Genomic DNA, 18,618 nt, shown 5'->3' on the forward strand with positions numbered 1-18,618 from the left:
AACAATCTTAAACAGGATTTCAAGAACACTTCGAGGTCCTTTTATTTCGTTCGGAAGAATCTTATATTAAATTAACTAATACATGAAATTATTATTAGACTGCGGATTTGTGTACATTTATGGGAAATTTGGAACTGCAAATTGGCAAATATTGTGCAAATTACGAAAAAATACATAAAATATCCAAAATGTAGTGCTTCTTATAATATTTGTTAAGAAAAACAATTTTCAACGGTCTAATTATTAGATTACAAATCCTTGTACAAAATTAGAATAGCTATTGATTATTTAAACAGAATCATATCCGTTAATTAATCATATATTAAAGAAATATTTATTTTGATTATGCTCTTTATCAATTACAGAATCCCTGATTCCAATGGGAAAGTAATGGACACTTTACCTGCAAGGAAAATTTCCTTATCCGAGTCTTCGATCATTTCCCTTCCATTCTTTTTACCTTTTTCCTTCGTTCTTGCAGCCTTGATTGTTTCGTTCCTTTTGCTTTCACTTGCATCGTCCTTTAATTTCGGCTTAGTGTCCTGTTTTGTTCTCCCTTCTTCTTGTTTTGATTTATCATCCTTCACATCTTTCTTTGTCTCCCTTTTTCGTCCTTTACGCCTTTTTGGCGATCCTGTGGGATAATTCATCAGGGATTCTTCGCGATGAGAAATAAAACCCATTACGATTGAACTAGATTCTATTTATCACTTACTGTTAGTAATCTTTTTGATTATTCTCATTCTGTACCTCTAATCTATATTTACGAAAATGTTACACAAGAAATACCGTTGAAATTTCCTTGTTGCTAATATTTCGAGGAAAGTGAAGGAAAGACGGAAAATGCATTTCAATAAGTTCTTTCTACCACGAATTTAATATCGCAAATATGAAACCATGACGCTAGTCTTATTATAGAACTACGTCCCCTCTCTTCTGTGGTTTTACCTACATACATTACGTACTTCACGTACGTCCTGTATGTTTATTTATAACATTCAAACGTTCGCGTAATAATGATGTCCTTATTACATTTCATTGTGTACCAAGGAAAACGGGATTCTCTTTAACACTAGAACCACCGAGCAATTAACATGATTTATATATAATCCTTATAAAATTTGTAACAATAGATCTTTTCGGTTTCTTCATATATTAATTATAGTATCGAAGCGAAACTATTTATCTTTAAAATCATTGCAGTTATTGAACACGTTTAAGATATCAATAATTGCGAAATAAGAAAACTGAAACTCGTCATTTTTACGGTAGTTCTAGTGTTAAGCAGATGCAATAAAGAATGAAGGTAATCACAGAAAAGTCTTGCAGAAAGGTGTAGTTGGCATCGTTCGAGAATTTACTTGCGCTTTCAGCCATTTCTATGTTGATTTCCGAGAAACTCGACCGCAAGCAACCAGTGTGTCGGGGGTTAAGAAGTAATTCTCTTACTTCCATGGACGGTTGAATCCTTTTTAAAACAATCTCCGCCACTGAAACACGTTTCTGTACATACACCGCCTGCTTCTTCGATTTCCTCCGGATCTTCTTTTTCTTGCATTTAAGGTAATTGACCTTCAGCGATGCAGGCGGAGCGCTGTCGTCCTCCTCTTCATCCACGCAGTCGACCACTTTTTTCTCTTTCCGTTTTTTCTCCTTCCTCTTTTCCCCCTCATTCCTCGCCTTTTTAGCCTGCTCCCTTTTCCATTGCCTGTACTTCCGACATTCCGGGCGGTAAGACATTTTCTGATGCAAGGGTGGTTCGATGCAGTGTTCTCGAAAAAAGAAAAATACTTTATTCAATGCATATTGATTTTTTGGATGAACTGTGGACAGGAAAGGTTGCTGGTTCTATTGATGATCATTTTGATCGTGATGGTCTATGTTAAATGCATATTGACGTTTTAAGACGTTTTGGTTATGGTTAGAGCTACATCTTGGTACACCAATGAATTTCAATGCGTGCGCAATCCTTGTCTTTTGTTTCTGGTACGTTCGACTGGGAATTCATATTTCACTTCACGTTGTAGCACTCCTGATAATCGATACGAACGTCGATAACCAATAAAAATTTTCAAAATTGTGAGCGTGGACCTTGTAACCTGATATAAGGAGATCCATACAAAAATGTGAAATCCCAAGTACTCTTTCAAGAAACGTATACAGAGTACCTATGAAATAATAAAATTCTGAGTAAAAATTGAAACAATGCCCCCTGAAGAGATCTTAGTTATATGTTAAATGGACTACAAATTTTGAATGCAGCAGATTTAATGTCAGTATTTCAATTTCCACCGATGATTACTTAATTATCTCGTGAATTGTCAGTCGACATTGAAAAATAAAATGAACAAGGGAGACAAAACGAAATCTGTGGTGGAATCGGACCGGGAAAAAAGGCAAGAATATAAGAACAAGCTAGTGCAGCTAGCAGAATGTAATCATATAGTGCCTGAAGAAATCGTGAATGCCATTGGCCGAGTAACTGAAACAGTTCGGGCCGCGGACGAAAATGCGCCGAGCAGCGACGAGCTTGACGAGAATCTCGAGGAGCAGTACAAGGATTTAAATTTTTTCCTCGACCTGCCGGACGATACCTACTCTCTCACTGAGATTAGACCTGAGCTGCCATCCTGCGTCCGCTATGGCGTTCGCGCGGGATTAACTCATATCAATATGCCCAAGTTCTCGCCTTTATCCAGGGGTCATCAGGTAAACGGAATTGTCATATAATCCTTAAAGGCTTACTTAAGTTGTCTTATTAACAATAAAATAATTTGATTAGCAATAAAGTATTATTAATTCTTATTAACGATAAAAGAACTTAATTTGAAAGTGTTAATAACGAAACAAAACGTCACATTCATGTAAATAATGTTCTTAAATTAACAGAAGTATGCTCAATCGATTGTTTATTCATTTCAACTTAATTACAAATAAAGCATATACTCAACATATTCATCGATATAAAGCACAAAGTATGCTTGATTCCTATTAATGTAAATTTTTAAATAAGCAATGATCAAAAATATCAATGATTCTATATCATCGACTCACCAATTCCGAAATCGAAAGTCCCTTTTCCTCCACATTCTCTAACCACTTCACTCCACCCCAATTAAGTACAATCTCGATCACGAAACTCCATGATCCCAAGGCGTCATCTCTGTTCGAGCGTATAGCAGAGAAGGAATCTTGTTCGAACCTTCTAATTTTGGTCGATCCGCGAAAGGTGTAATCAGATCTTGACCCTCGATACACGTCCCCTCGTTACCGATCCTTTCAAATAACAGGGCGGAGCTACAGCGATAGCAGCGTTCGCAACCACTACGGTCTACAAGTCTCGCTGTTGGAACGAGGCGGTTATCGACCAGATTATCGAGGACGGGGATACATTCTATTGCGAGTCGTATAAAGAAATAAACACGGACGACCGTCGGCTGCTAACTATACTGGACCTCCAGCGAACCCTCTGCGTCCAGCACAAGTTGACCGTGAACGTAAGTATTGAAGACGCAGCCTACGCGGGAAAATTCCGGTCTACAGAACCCACAGAATTGCACCTGGTGAAGGCCTTAGACTTGTTCTTCAAGCGCTACAGCGCTGGTATTCTATGCTCTTCTGTGTTGAACATAGCGATCTGGAAGGATGCTAAGTACTACAATATTTTCGATGGCCAGGCGAGAAAGGAAAATTGTGAGCCAGCTTCGTATGATGCCGACGGCACTGCTAAACTGTTCCTGGTCAAGGACCTGATAGGTGTCCTATTCATTATTCTTGAGAAAAGTAACGTTCGAAACGAGCCATTCGTACTTTATGCTATAGCTATCAGTGGCGTGGATCACTACACCCAACCGATCGTCAAAGATGACACAGAGAAGGTTTACACCCATGCAGTTGAAAGACGACCAAGTGGCTATAAGATGCAGGACAAATATCGAGCTGTACTGCAAGGATCCTATCATATAATGCACCCAATGATTCCTGCTCTACTTCGCGGTAGAACTCACATGATCATTGCTTTAGCTGCTTTGGTTTACTCCAGACTGGTGAACAGCAATAGGTGGACAAGCGCGTTGGTGGACCTGATCTTCAACCAGTCTAATTTGTACTTCATCGATTTGGTCCGAGTCGTGGACAAAGATCTGAATGATCCAGATTTCGAGCTGAAGATGGACGACGCGATGGGTGACGTGATTTTAGGCGTCTATTCGGCGAAAGTAAAAATTCGCACGAATGTTGTACCAGGATACGGTCAGAAAAGAGGAAAAATGTCTTTCGATATTGGATTAAGAGAGTTCTTCGAGGCGCAGGCCTGTGGTCTGTTAGAGATCAAGGGTATTTACTACGCGATCTGGAGACATGATGATACATATTACTTTATGGACCCGTATGCTTGTGACGATGAAGGCTTCAGATCAGGCACTGCTGAATTAGATGGATCGGACAAGGCTGGCGAGGCAGCCTGCGTGACGATGAACAGTTCGTTGAACCAGACGTTAGAGACTATTATGGAAAACACTGGTAGCAGGGAGAGAGATCCTTTCGTTATCCATGGTGTCCGAGTTCTTTACATAAAGACCGGGTCCATACCAGGTGGACCTTTAGAGAGAGTGATCTACCGAGAAAAAGGCACGAATCGCAGACCCCACGCACCGATCACCATACCAAAGTCTATTGACAAAGCGGAGACAGAGACAGTAAACATGATGCCGAAAATTCGTCCACAAATGGACAGATGGAAGGATGTTGCAATGCAGGTTCCTCCTTTGATGAAGGATGCGGATGATTATATGATGCCTGATGATGAACCAAGGAGCTACGTGATTCTGCCACCTGAAGAAGAAAAGGAACCTGAAGAACTCGGAAGAGAAGAGGAAGAAGAGGAGGAAGAGGGAGTTAAAAGAGGGTCACCAGAAGATGAAGATTTAGAAGATGAAGAAGATGAAGAAGAACCGACAGAAAAGCTTGAAGAAGAACCGCTTGTTCAGAGGATTGTCCAAGGGTACAGGAAGATAAATCCTAATCGCTTGATTCTTCAAGGCTCTAAGAACTGTTTAGATAGTGGTTTTGAGATAAGATCTAGGGGAAAACAAGGTTTATTAGCAGCTTTGGTAGCACTGACTTACAGGAAGCTGAAGGATCCGAAACGTTGGAGGAATATGGACATCGATCAGCTAATCGATGTCAGTGATAAAACGTATGGTGACATTGTTGAGTGGATTCGCAAGGGGAGTCCAGAAATAAAGGAAAAACGCGAGGCAGACGTTGGAGAAGAAGAAGAGGAAGAAGAAGTAGAAGGCGGAGAGGAAGAAGAAGAAGAGAAACTACTGCCTATACCTAGTCATCTGGTAATGAGCATGTTGCCAGTTCGATTGAAGTTCGGCGAGAATGACGTATTTTTCAAAACGAAGATGGACGTCATTATTGGAGAAGCTACTCCCTTGGCTAATCTTGCAGAAGCATTAGAATGTTACTTCAAAAGATACCACGAGCTGATCTTAGAAAATAAGAAACTGATGTACAGCATTTGGAAAGAAAATGGCTATTTCTTCATGTTCAACCCTTACGGCAGTGACGCGGAAGGCTGGCGTCTGCGGGATTATCCCGCATCCTTTGGCGTACTGGGTAACTTAAACGAATTAGTAGATCTTCTTTATGGTGTGATAGAATATAACGAGCCAGTCTTCAGTATTCACTTCGTGGCGTTGGACTCCATTCAGCCTGGAAAATACTCTGCTGAATATGACATAATCGTGCCTGATGACGAAATTGAAATGTTCAAAACAAAATTTTTACCTATCACTGATGATGATATAAAGAAGATGGAGGCTGAGTTAAAGAAGGACGAAGTGGAAGAAGAAGATACCGATGTCATTGATGTACCAATGGGCGAAGAAGAGGAGGAGGAAGAGGAAGAGGAAGAGGAGGAAGGTGGAAGAAGGAAGCCTAGGGCAGGGTTGCTGGAAGATCTAGAGAAACCTATAATCGATCCTCTGTTAGAAGTTCATGAAAGGGAGCAATCTGACGCGCCTTACAGATTAAATTTAGCGTTGCTCACGGCTGGCCTGAAGATTCCTGAAGAAACAGAAGAGGACATGGAGAAAGTGCATGAACAAAAGGCCTTGGAAAGATTGAAGTATGAACATCCTCCGCCATATGTCATGCCGTCGAATAAGACACTGATAAAGCTTCTAGACGCGAAACGAGCGAAGAGATCCATTCCTTCTTTGGTGTCGAGATTTTCCATTGATTCGAGGCTCGACGTCAAGAAGAAAGGTGGCTTCTCTTCGATGCTTTTGTCTAGGTCAACCATCATGATTTTGGGTTCTGAACCAGACGAAGTTAAACCTTCGAAGAAGATTAAGCTGTGCCCGAAGAGATACTTGTTCTCCAGGTTGCTGCCGATTTGTCTGATACCCATGAGGGCTATCGACGATTTGTACATTCATTATGATAAGCTGAATGAGGGTCAAGAAGAGGATACTGATATGAAAGAGATGAAAAAGGACTTGGTTCACGAGGATACACCGGAAGTACCTGTTGCTGTTCGTATTCGACCAGTTTTGATACCACTCGGTCCGATTATTCGAACTCCAATTCCGGAAAAGAGAATGGGTACCTGTCACGAGAAGAAGAAACGCAAATGCTTGTTGGCGAAAGGCGACATGGGGGACGCTTTGATGGAGAAGATTTTGTGCAATACCGAGGATCTGTTACTGGAATTGTTTTTTCCGGATTTCAAAGTGAACGACCAGGTTTGAGAACTTCTGTCAGGTATTTTTATGTATGTGTAAAAAGTTAGAATGTATTAATGAATACATTTGAATATATTAATATGTAACTTTAGTCTATAAAGACTTAATTTCATTTAATTTATACTAATCTAGATGAAAAAGAAATTTTTGGATTTATTTATTTTCGTCCGGTATTTTCAAGGAGACAAAATTAATAACAATATTTAAAGATACCGTTAAAGGAGATAGATCAGCATGTTATAATGAAAGTATTATAAAATTTGTAATTGATTTCATTGATTATACGCATATTAAATTTCACAATTAATTAAACATAATGTATGCATAGAGAAACAGGAAATTAATCAGAGATGTCTTATTTGAGAGACCTGCTTGATAGTACTTGAACCTTCATCCAGATAAATATATTAATAAGAAGTGAAAAGCACGCGACGCTGATAAAATTCCAGTTAAAAATGCCCTGTCACATGTTATACATGTATAATAATCGTTAATTTCCTTAATAGATGGAAGATCATATCTTATATAACACTTTGCCGGAGACATGCGAATCTACGTCGCATGCAGTGATACTAATGTAACGGACTGAGAATATTCCGTTCGTGATGTTTTTCATATTAAACATTAAGACTTACATAAAGTTATTTATAATTTTTTTAATATAGCACAAACAGTAGAGTTTTATATTTTCATGATAACACGCTGCTCGTGTTGCTATGATATTCAATTACTCTTTATAACGCCTTTATTTTACGATAGTTACATACAGAAGATAAAAATTCGGATTCTAAGAACAGATCACTCCAAAAAGAATCAGTGGACTCAGAAGGGACAACGGTTCGAATGAAAGTACCGAGTTCGAAGAAGAAAGAACAGAGACAATCTGTTGGTTTAAAAGTAAGAATAGAAATAAGAAATAGGAACGATAACCAATCAGTTTTAGAAATTTTAATAAAGCTATGGTAAAACTATTATCTTTTTAAAATTGCAGTAGAAAAGGATATAATTTCATTACTATAATTAACATTTTTAAGTAATTTCTTGTTAAAAATCTAAGACTTCATTTCCTAATTATTGTAAATCTAAGAAATAAGTCTCTAATGAAAATAAGATAAAATATTTTTCTGAGCATATAACATAAACGAAAATATTGTTCACAAATGTAATTAATCTACTTTAAACTCCAAGCTCACCGATGACGGATTCCGAATCTTACAAGGCAACATGTGTCTCGAAAACCGTGATTCGAACGAACCCTGCTACTTCAAATCCTGCTTTTTCTCTGCCTTGCTCTGCATCCTAACAAAGATCAAGCTGGATCCAGACAAATTCCGTCCGAACACTCTGGACCAATTCATCTATCTCGGCGACAAGATCTACCAAAAAACCGGGAAGCTACGTTTCAAACCCTATCGCTGGTTCCATCACATCGAAATTTTGCACACGATCTACAACGTGATCACCAAACAAGCGATATACGCTGACCCAGAGTCTTCCGAGAACGACGATTTAGAATTCATGATGGACATGTTTCTCGAGAAAAATCAAACGGGCATAATAGTCTTCGCCAATTGCTCTTACGCATTCTGGAGCACAAACGGCGTGTACTATTTATTTGATCCGTACGCGTGCGACGAGACAGGAAACTCCAGCGAGGAAGGATATTCTTGTTTAATGGAATTTTGCGATTTAAACAGCATGCTTGAGAAGATCGAAACAAATGTTGGGGAGAACACGAAGAAACCTTTCCGATTATACACCGTGTGTATCGCTCACATGGAGACGAAGAAGAGAAGAAGGAAACGAAAGAAGAAAGTAGTTCACTGTGTAGAGAAACAGGAACAAGAGGTCGGTGCCGAAGAACCGCAGGAGATCGAGTTATCAGCCGAGTCGTCGGTATCGTTGATCGAACAATCAGACTGGGTTACGATAGAATCGAAAACGAGTCTAACTTACGACATGACTATCCCAGGTTTCGCTCCCATTAAACATTACAACGCTTCTATGTTAGAAGTCACTATTTTGGAGAATGAAATTACCACCTCCTTACTGGCACCCTTTAAAAAGTCCCCTATAAAGATAACAGAAGACATGGATGAATACGAGGCGATCAAGCTGTTGGTCAGGAAGAAAGTCTATGACAGAAAATTTAAAACGCATACTGCAGTCATGACTCCATTGGATCTTTGTATTATGGCTTGGTCCTTGATTCACGATCCTATCACTTGGTCTGTGAGAACGGTTAGGGGACTGTTCGAGGCTGCTCTGGATTACTCTTTCGACACCCTGTTAGCAGCAGAGGATTCAACAGTTAGCGACATGACCGACGGCATGTTGCCCGAGTTCGAGATAGCCAATTACGTCTTTCGAGTGGTGTTCGTGCCCCTTCATTATGGTACCCTGTACGCTACCGAAGGTTGGAATCTGTCGATGTCCTTGCAGAAGGTGTTCGATACACCGAGTTACACGGGTGCCATTTTGGTATGCGGAGATGTCCACGTGGGAGTTATGAAGAAAGAAGAGAATCATTTTGCTTGGTGGGTGATTCTGGGTAAGAAGAATTTCAGGATCATCACGTCTACGGATATGAAGGAGTTTTTGAGATTGATCATCAAGGTGATCGGTCAACCCGAAGAGGAAACTTTTGTGTTAAGAGTCATCACGGTATCCTATGCTCAAAAAGTGGATCCTGATTGCAGCGACACCAAGGGACTTCATGAATCAGTTGTTCCATCTGCTTCTTTACCCGAGGTTCATGGAATGCCGGTCGAACCTTATGACCTTGAAGCGATTTTCAGACCTACTGTTCCAGATTCTAGGCCAATATTCATTCATGGAACAGTTGCTTTGAGTAATAGAGAGAGTGTGACGGAGCCAAGGGTGAAGAGGTGCTACTTCGTTGCTATTTTAGCGGTGATGGTGCAGAGGGATATTATTCAGAGCGCGATGCCAGGAATGGTGGACAAGGTTCTGGAAGTTGCTGAATCGGTTTATAGAGAATTCTCGGAGCCGAAGTTCCATACAGAACACATTTTAAGGAATGTTACTGTCATGAATAGGATCTTTGATTTACGGGATTGCACGTCACCTTTGGTACAAATCACGATGAACGTGAGGACTATGAGAAACGATTTTTACGTGGAGGTTGGTAGCATCTGTATTAAGAAAGAATATATGTGGATTCTTATACACTAAAATGATTTTTCAAGTTTACATTTTTGAATATTCATAAAATATTACTATCTTCTTTGCTTCTCTTTTTGTTAGAAAATATATTGTACAATTGAATAAAGATACAAAATATTTTTATTTTGTACTTTTTTATTCCTTTCCAGTCTTTACTGAAATTTTTGTGAATTATCTATTAATATCTCGCATGTAAGGTGGTGATTAGAATTAATAAAATTCACTTATATATTTACATTAGTTACGAGTAACAAAACCTTTCGTCGCAGGTAAGAAAACACCTAAAAAGGTTCTTCAAAACGTACGCGAGCGGACTAATTCACTTCACGAATTGTTGCTATGGCTTCTGGTACTCGAGGAGCACGAGCGCCTACTACTACTTGGACCCATACCAGTGCAACGAAAAGGGCCGAAAAGTAACTACCGGCGGCAAGGCTTGCCTCTGCATCTTCCCAACGATTTGCCAAATGGTGAAGAACATGTGCTTCAATCAGTTCGAGGATACAACTGGCTTCTTCATTCATCGCATCCACGTGGACTCGATCAACGTGCCTCCATTTACAACCTTCAAAGAAGACCCAATGTGGGTGTACCTTGACTATCATTGGAACTTCAGGCATGCTCCGGATATAGTAAAATCGAACTCCAAGAAGAAGAAAAAGAAGACAGAAGATGATGGAGAAAAGAAAGTGAAACAATTCTGGAATAATTACGCAGTTGAGGTGTCCAACCTCATATACTCTGTTTGGGGAACAATTGGTTCCTATGATTCAAGGTTCGGTGATCGAGCGGGTAAAAATCAAGCAGCAATTTGCGTGGCTGTATTAGCTATGCAGTACCTCAGCCATCCATCTAGATGGGGTCCCGCCATTTTAGACTCAGCAGTCATCTGTGGAGACTCTTATTACACGGAAAGTTTAAGAAGCGCCATCCAAAAATGCTCTAAACATTTCAACAACTTCAACCTGCAGCCTTGCTTCAAGATATTCCCACACTTATGGGTGATCGACTTCAGAGAAAGCATCTGCGGTGCTCTTTACGGTGCCCAGAACAAAATCACCCTAGCGGAAGCTTTGAACAAAGCTTTCGAAGAATCGCCAAACATCTTGATCGAGTGCAACAAAGTTACTTTAGCCGGGTTAGCCGCTAAAGATGGATTCTACGTTGCTGATTCTGGCTGGGTGGGCCCGCCACTGTTCGAAAGAGATCATGGAGCAATCTATGTTCTCCGCTGTAGGAACATGAATTGTTTAGTCTACGCTGTGGTCAAAATACTCAATACTAACAAAAGAGTCGATTTCCGAGTGACACCAGTTACATTCACGTTTGAGCATGAAGACTTTAACTTTGCGGAGGGTGAAGCCCGCGGAGCTAAGAAAAAAGTATTCTTGGAGCCATTGAGAACTACACCAGGAAAGAGTTACGATCCTGGCACTTTAGTACCTGGAGCTGACATAGTGCCGGATGAGGACTCCTATCTGATGTATCACAAGAATCTTGCTGTTGGCATTAAGAGAGGAAATGAATTGGAGAATCCAGAGTTGCCTTCCGTTGAGCCTGTATTGGGGCAAGAGGCAATGACTAGTGCATTGGTTAGCACCACTTGGCATTTGAATCTAGGCCAAGCTCATCCTCTACAAAAATCAGAGCCACAGTACGATCCTAAACTGATAGCAACCGTACCTGAAGAATGTGAGAAGAGGGTGGTTGATTCTTTTCAGCCTTATCAACCTGTGCAAATGTCGATCACTGACCTGCTAGCGGCTTGTGATGATTATCCAAGAGTTGTGGACTTTAGGAGTGAACAGATGACGTTGGATAGGCCTGTGGAATGTACCACTGCGCCCAGTTTTCTTACTGAAACTGCACGTCAGGAGTTTCATGCTTGGACGAAAGATATGCAACAGGATGTTTACAAGACTTATCAGCATCGGTTTCCAACACCTAAGAAACCAGATGGTGAGTCTATTGTTGAAGAAGAGGTAGCTGATGCGGATGAAGTATTGTATAATACAGAGGTTACAGAAGGCACTGAGGATGAGACTGTTACTGAGCCGGAAGCTACGACTGAAGATGATTGATATTTTTGGTACTGAATATGAAATAATATTAAATAATTCAAATGGGGGTGTTCTAAATTATTAACCTTATCCTAGGTCGCAAAATGTGGTTGTTTAATATTTATTTTTGATATGTGGTACGATAAATTGTGGATGCATGTAAGAAGGAAGTTCAAGTATTTTTTATTTTGTGATTTTTTGAATGAGAAATTTCTAAATGGCTGTGTATTTTTTTAAGGATCTTATCATAACATAATAAAGATTATTTTCAGTTTAGTTTAACCAATCAGATCCTTCTGGTTAAATATCTGTAAATTTTAGACGTTTTTAACTCGACGAATTGAATTTGCGTCAACCATACATTAGTTACAATTAATTAATTTAATAATTATCAAAAGAAAATCATCACTAGCGTCAGTGCACACATTGTAACGCAAATTTCAATTATAAATATTACCTAAAGGAACAACAGCATTACTTTACGATCTCTACTGACGTTAGTTGTCACTTATTTCACTTATTGCAGGCTTACTTTACAAAGTACAGTAGAAAATGGTTAATATATTGTAATTTAAATACACTGATTACCATCACCATTAGTAATATTAACAAAGTGATTGATGAATAAAACTATCGTATTGAACGTAATGGAGCTCCTCTATCCTTTACGTTAATGTTTATTCATACCTCTCTTATGTAACTCATGTAAACAACTTTGTGATGGGAAACGACAATAGTTCATCGATAATTGAAATAATGTATCGGTTCAGGTGAATCAGCGAAAACAGGAAGAATGTTTTTTTCATCTATTTCTTTCAATGTTTATTACCATATTCACGGAAATGATCTACTTTCAAACTGGAGTCAAATGTAACATTCTCTGAGAATATTCAATTTTTCATGTTTGTATTTCGCAAGGCTAATGCAATCGATTCGTCCATTAAGCGAATTAGTATCTGAAGAAGAGGTCAACGTATATTTTAAATATAAAATCGCTGAATATGATAATACTATCGTTAACAAACATCTGAATACTCAAAGTACATAATTCACACACGTATATATTGATCAAATCGTAATTTATTCGACATGAAACATACAAATTAGTTAGAAACATCGACATTGGACGGCAATTAATATTAAAATCAATATTAAAATGATAACTTTACAACAAAATGGTACATAATTAGCGAGTACTACGTTATAAACTTTATTCTATCTGCGATGACACAAGGTAAAGTATAAAATTATACAAAATTATATTGGATAGTAGTAAACTGGGATAGAAATTACGTTTGTAAAACATCCTCGAAACATTTGTAAATTGTATAAGCAGTGTTAAGTGTATACGTTTGAATCTTAAATATCTAAGAATACAAAGTTAATGGCGACACACACAACTACATAACGGAATAGAATTTCTCGCGCACGCTGAATTCTCGATGAAGGATCTCCAAGTGACCGCCCTGATAAGGAGAAATCAATATATCCCATAATATACAAAAGAACACAGTACACAGCGTTTTAAAGTAGCTTGGATCGTTCTGATATGACTCGGTGTACACGTTAATTCAATAAATTCTCAATAAATTTTCGCTTTGTGTATAAGATATCAAAGATAAAAGTACTGTGCATTCAAAGTGAATAAAAAAGGTGGTATTCGATAATATCTTAACCTGACATCTCAACATTTAATTTTATATCTTTCGTCGTTCAACTTTCGTAAAATTCGATACATTTGTATTTTATTTTATCAATTACAAGTGCGATGAGATCCCGGTTTGATTATCGCCGCGATCGAGAACGATCGCGTTCACGCAGGCCTCGATATATTTTCTATGTATTCACAGCAGTTTATAGGAAGCGAACTTTTCAAGCGACTTTCAAACAAACAGCACGTATATACGATAGAAATGTTACACTTAGTTATTATATTTAAATACGCGATAACAATAGTAACAATAGATTTTAAGTACATCAATCGTTTTTTCCTTCGTGTCACACGGTTACCCATTTTTCTTGCAAACTTGAGGCATTCCATTTCATACGAAACATGAACTTTTATTGTGAAATAAATAAATGTTATTAAACGTTCTGAAAATGTGAAAATATAATTAAAGAATCTACATATAAATTAGTACCAATTAAAATGGTGAACTTCAAAACTTTTGGTACAATCTATTCCAATGAAAGTAGTTTAAATTAGTTGTTTTAGTGCATGTATCAAGTTCTGTCACTCCTTTCGTTCTACGTACACAATCACGGTCTATACACGAAAGAAACAATTAGGCTTGTTCGTTGCTTCCACGACACTCTATCACGACGCCATATTGAAAACGTATACGTTTCTGAAAAATGGTCACGTTGAATTTTTGCTGTCTCAATTCCTAGCGTTTTTATTTTTCAACTTCGCACAGCATTTGACGTGCAAAGAAAGGCAGACGGTTACGACTATTGTTCATGGTAACGCGATTTTGTTAACCCTAGAAAGACACAAACATTTCGACAATTCGTTTTCTTCTCTGAAGCACCTCAGAATTCCCGAAATTTCTGTTGAAATTACTTTCTGTGGATCTCGTTCTATTATTTTCAATTAAAATTAACCAATAATTTGAAAATCGATTGATAATCTCTTATTATTTTGATCTAGTACTTTCTGATTTCATAAATGTCGAAAGTTCAGTCGCAGGTAAATATTATATTCGTTTGATTTGTATAAAACCTCTCTTGGTTTTCTTTTCCCCACGCTCATAATTATATATGCTTTTTAAGTAACCTTACAGGAAAAAATTATAGAAAACATAAAAACTATGCTAAGATTCTTAAATCCTTTTCAGATAAATGCAATCGTATGGTAAACACGACTCATAATTTTTCATTAAAACACACCCGAACGATCGTTCCTCTGATCACCATAGTAGATTTAAAACTCGCTGATAATCATGAACCTCCTCATCTTCTAGATAATATTCTAAAAAACAGGAAGCGCCGGTGATTCACCATACGCTCGCATTACTTCAGTATTCAACGATTACTAAAAAATAAATAAAATCTTGTATGTTTTGGACCAACTGTCATGTACAAAATACAAAATACCTATAAAACGAAACATATTGGAACAATGTCTTACATCTATCATCGTATAAGAAGTAAACTGAAAAGGATCGGATAATGAAACGCATCTGACAATGGCGGAAGAATAAAAGTTTGTCATTGAAAAAGTCTTCTTGCTCGTCTCAGCAAAGAATGTTTATTCGTGTTGCGTCTGTTCTTCCGTCGCCGGCTTTGTGTATAAAATCTCGGCGTATTCTGTTTTGTCCTCGTTCAAGCGGCGTGGATTAACACCTTGTTGTTGCAGCGTTAGATCCAATTCTGCGTAAACTATTCCGCTCTCGCCGGTCGACTGATTAGGCTTGTTTTCCTGTGCAGTTGGTGTAGCTGTCTGGAGCTATTATATTGAAATTAGATGATTAAAAAAAATCTACTCTCATTTTTATGGAAGTTTGTGTCTACATGTTTGTAGGTATACTATATTAACACTGTATTTGTTAATGATTGTTCGATAGTTCCCGAAGATTTAGATTTCTTGATAAATTCGTTAATATAACAGCTACATCAATTATAATCGTCACTAACACAATAGAATTCTTAAGAGACGCGGGTGTATTAATTGAGAATTTTTGTAACGTCGTTTGAAGTATTAAAATATTTTTAGTATTAAAATGTTTACTACAATTCTTTTGAATTCTAACAAATTAAACTGAATTAAAATGTTTGGAAAAGATTGATTTTGGTTCCTCTGTAATTCTGTTTTTGATACAATACCTTCTCGTCGTCGACTGTAACGACAGTTCTCATGGTATCGGTATCAGCGCCAGACACCTTATCCTTGTTACGTTTGAATAATCGAGACAAACTGATTTTCGGTTTCCGTTCTGCATGAGATCCATCCACTTCCGTTCTAGAGTACCTTCCAGCGCTTTCGGTGTCGCTTCTAATAAATAGAATTCATCTCTATCAAAATTGATGTCATTTCAACGTCCCATATTTAAATAGATTTTCAGTCGAATATTTTGTTTAGATCGATAAAAATTAATTGCGAGATAAATACACAAAGCAAACATTTGATAAACTATAGACATTACAATGAGTGAACGAAAATTTTATTACAAAAATATTTCATTTAAGCATCGAATGAAACCATTCATCGAATTAAAATTTCGAATGTTATAATTTTGAAAGTTGAAATATTTCTGTGTATTATCAATTGAATATTAAACGTAGAAATCATAAATTTTAAATCAATTTTAAAAGCAGAAATATTTCGTTAAATCATGAACTGAACTTTAAGCAACAATTGTATGAAGTTTTTCAAAATTCCGTTATTCATTTCTTCTAAATACATGATTTTATCAGTAATTACGCTAATACTATTGTTAATCACTACAATAAGTTTCTAGACAGAAAGAAGCATTGGAAGCGAGTGATAAAAAAACACAGCAGTTAGTTGGATCATTCAGTTGTAAAACAAGATTATGTAGAACTATTTTCAATTCACGGAATAGGCTTGATGACAACCTGCTGCGTATTGAAACAGTGACGTTCATGCTTACAAAAAACACATTAAAGGACACATACAATCAGATCGGGCGTAATTTTCCTACATTTGCCATTCGTATTATGATACAGCTGAATCACATCCCAAGGGATCATAACAAAATAATAAGTCACAGACTTTTGAGAACTAACATTCGTTTATTATTTAATATAGTTGTAAATTCTTCAAACTTTTTAAAGGCAGATAATGAAATATAGCCAAATATTATAAAAATTACATGTTTATAATTATTCATTTATTTTTTTTGTCAATTGTGTATAATAAATCATTATTAACCCCTGTTTTGAAAAGTTAATAAACTGTTTGTCATTTCAGTTAATTAATTAGAAGCTTCAGTGGCATTTACGTGATATATACGCGTTTTTATGATGTACTCCTGTAAGAATTTGCAACTATGCAAGTAGCTTGTTAATAATTGACAAGTTAATTGTGAATGAATAATTCCACATACGTCAATTTAATAAGTGTAGGAAATCGATATGCGCAAATTGTATTAAAAAAGGAACTAGAAATTATAGTATTATACTTATAGTACTATATAGTATTATAATTTCCACTTTCTAAACTATGACTAATGAATTCACAAGACATAACATTCTCGCAAGAACCGACATTGTCTTAAATCATATGCTCTTTTTTATGCATATTGGTATCCAGTATTTAGCGTCTCTTGAATTTCAATTATTTAATACAAAGTTTATCGTGATTTGAATAAAGCAGCAACGATAAAACAGATTTTTCATTGATGAATTCTGACCTTTGTGCACAAAGTGACATGTTTCCTTGAAAATGTGTCGAAACATAGATATAGTTATGAGACCCGTAATAACATTTTGTGATATGGAACGTATAAATTATTATAAAAAAATGGAGCAACAAGGAGCAAAAATAACAATGAAGCAGGACATTGTACATTGAAGCTTGTGTAGTTGTTTGTGCAATGTTAATAAGAAGTATCTCGATATCTTTCACAAAATGATGATTCAACGTTAACACCGATGAAAGCTGGATGGTATTTTCATTTGTTCATATTTTTTTTTTTTTTTTTGAGAAAGAAGTAGAAAGAGGCTTGCCTTTGCTTATCGATATTGTCTGGCGTATTCGATTTCTCAAAACGAAGGAGACTAATGCTCACCGCCGGATCCGCGAGGTTTCTGAAAATTGTTCATCTGCTTGCAAATATGATACATACCGATACATAAACCTTGAACAAGTGTGGAGAACTGATATTGTACTACTTTTTAAAAATGCGACAATAATTTAAATCAAACATTTCAATTAAATTATGCACGTTTCATCGTTTTTTTTATTGGACAACTTATTCTAATGATATGTTTTAATACGTTCGTTAGATAAGATTGGTCTTGCAAGAACATAAATTGCAAAACTTCCTTCGGAGTTAATTACTTTAATCACTATTATTTATATTGCAATTATTTCTAGTACGTTACGGGATAAACATCATTTTGTTGTAGTTTGATCGTTATATCTGTAATTGTTACTAACGTTAAAAGATTCTATATGTACTAGTAAGAAAAGCTGTCTAAAAGACAACTATTTAATAAAAGATCAGAATACATTCGGAAGTTTGAATAGGTATCTATTGGTTTCCCTGGTCGCTAAAAAATAATTTATCAAGCTAGTCAAAGTGTTCTAAGCACTAGCAGGAAAAAAGTGTATTAGTTACGAAATTGGAAGAAGATATTGGGTACAACAAGAGTGCATTGTGCTACCAGAAATTTACTACGAACACCTGAAGAAAAGAGTATACTCACGACTCGCCAAGGTTCCTGGACGTTGAGTTACCTGAAAATTATTTAGAAGACACAAGATGTTTTTAGTTCATCTTTATATTCTTAATTTTTACAGGTTAATCAGAATTTAGAGAAAAACTGTGAAAACAATTCAAGCAAGTCCGAATTAGTAGTGAAAATTTTGGAGAACTAATATTACCAGTGAATCGAATTCAAACAATTAATATTATTAAAGGTACAGTTAC

General features: G+C 36.9%; 2 protein-coding genes across 3 annotated transcripts in view; one reads left to right on the top strand and one right to left on the bottom strand.

The window, feature by feature from the left end:
* The first annotated feature begins 2,343 nt into the window (after window positions 1-2,343).
* On the top strand, window positions 2,344-12,022 carry LOC143174542 (uncharacterized). The gene is made up of 6 exons (XM_076367840.1): window positions 2,344-2,709; window positions 3,291-5,264; window positions 5,307-6,755; window positions 7,515-7,652; window positions 7,944-9,899; window positions 10,211-12,022. The coding sequence occupies exons 1-6, from the start codon at window positions 2,344-2,346 to the stop codon at window positions 12,020-12,022; spliced, it is 7,695 nt and encodes a 2,564-aa protein (XP_076223955.1).
* A 1,043-nt stretch (window positions 12,023-13,065) lies between these two features.
* Window positions 13,066-18,618, bottom strand: part of Fas3 (fasciclin 3) — a 442,301-nt gene continuing 436,748 nt past the window's right edge. The window contains exons 8-11 of one of the 2 annotated variants that reach the window (XM_076368100.1): window positions 18,395-18,425; window positions 17,693-17,773; window positions 15,827-15,995; window positions 13,066-15,449 (exon numbers count right to left, since the gene is read on the bottom strand). In XM_076368100.1, the coding sequence (XP_076224215.1) occupies window positions 15,252-15,449; window positions 15,827-15,995; window positions 17,693-17,773; window positions 18,395-18,425 (479 nt within the window). In that variant the 3' untranslated portion in view covers window positions 13,066-15,251. The remainder of the gene's footprint in view (window positions 15,450-15,826; window positions 15,996-17,692; window positions 17,774-18,394; window positions 18,426-18,618) is intronic. The other variant, XM_076368101.1, reaches the window with a different exon arrangement.

This window comes from Nomia melanderi, chromosome 5 (assembly GCF_051020985.1).
Source record: "Nomia melanderi isolate GNS246 chromosome 5, iyNomMela1, whole genome shotgun sequence".
NCBI lineage: Eukaryota > Metazoa > Arthropoda > Insecta > Hymenoptera > Halictidae > Nomia > Nomia melanderi.

Coding starts and splice junctions, on each gene's coding strand:
- LOC143174542 (XM_076367840.1), top strand. CDS start 2,344: ATGAACAAGGGAGACAAAACGAAATCTGTGGTGGAATCGGACCGGGAA. Junction 6,756..7,514: donor ATTTCAAAGTGAACGACCAG/GTTTGAGAACTT, acceptor ATTTTACGATAG/TTACATACAGAAGATAAAAA. Junction 7,653..7,943: donor GACAATCTGTTGGTTTAAAA/GTAAGAATAGAA, acceptor TTAAACTCCAAG/CTCACCGATGACGGATTCCG.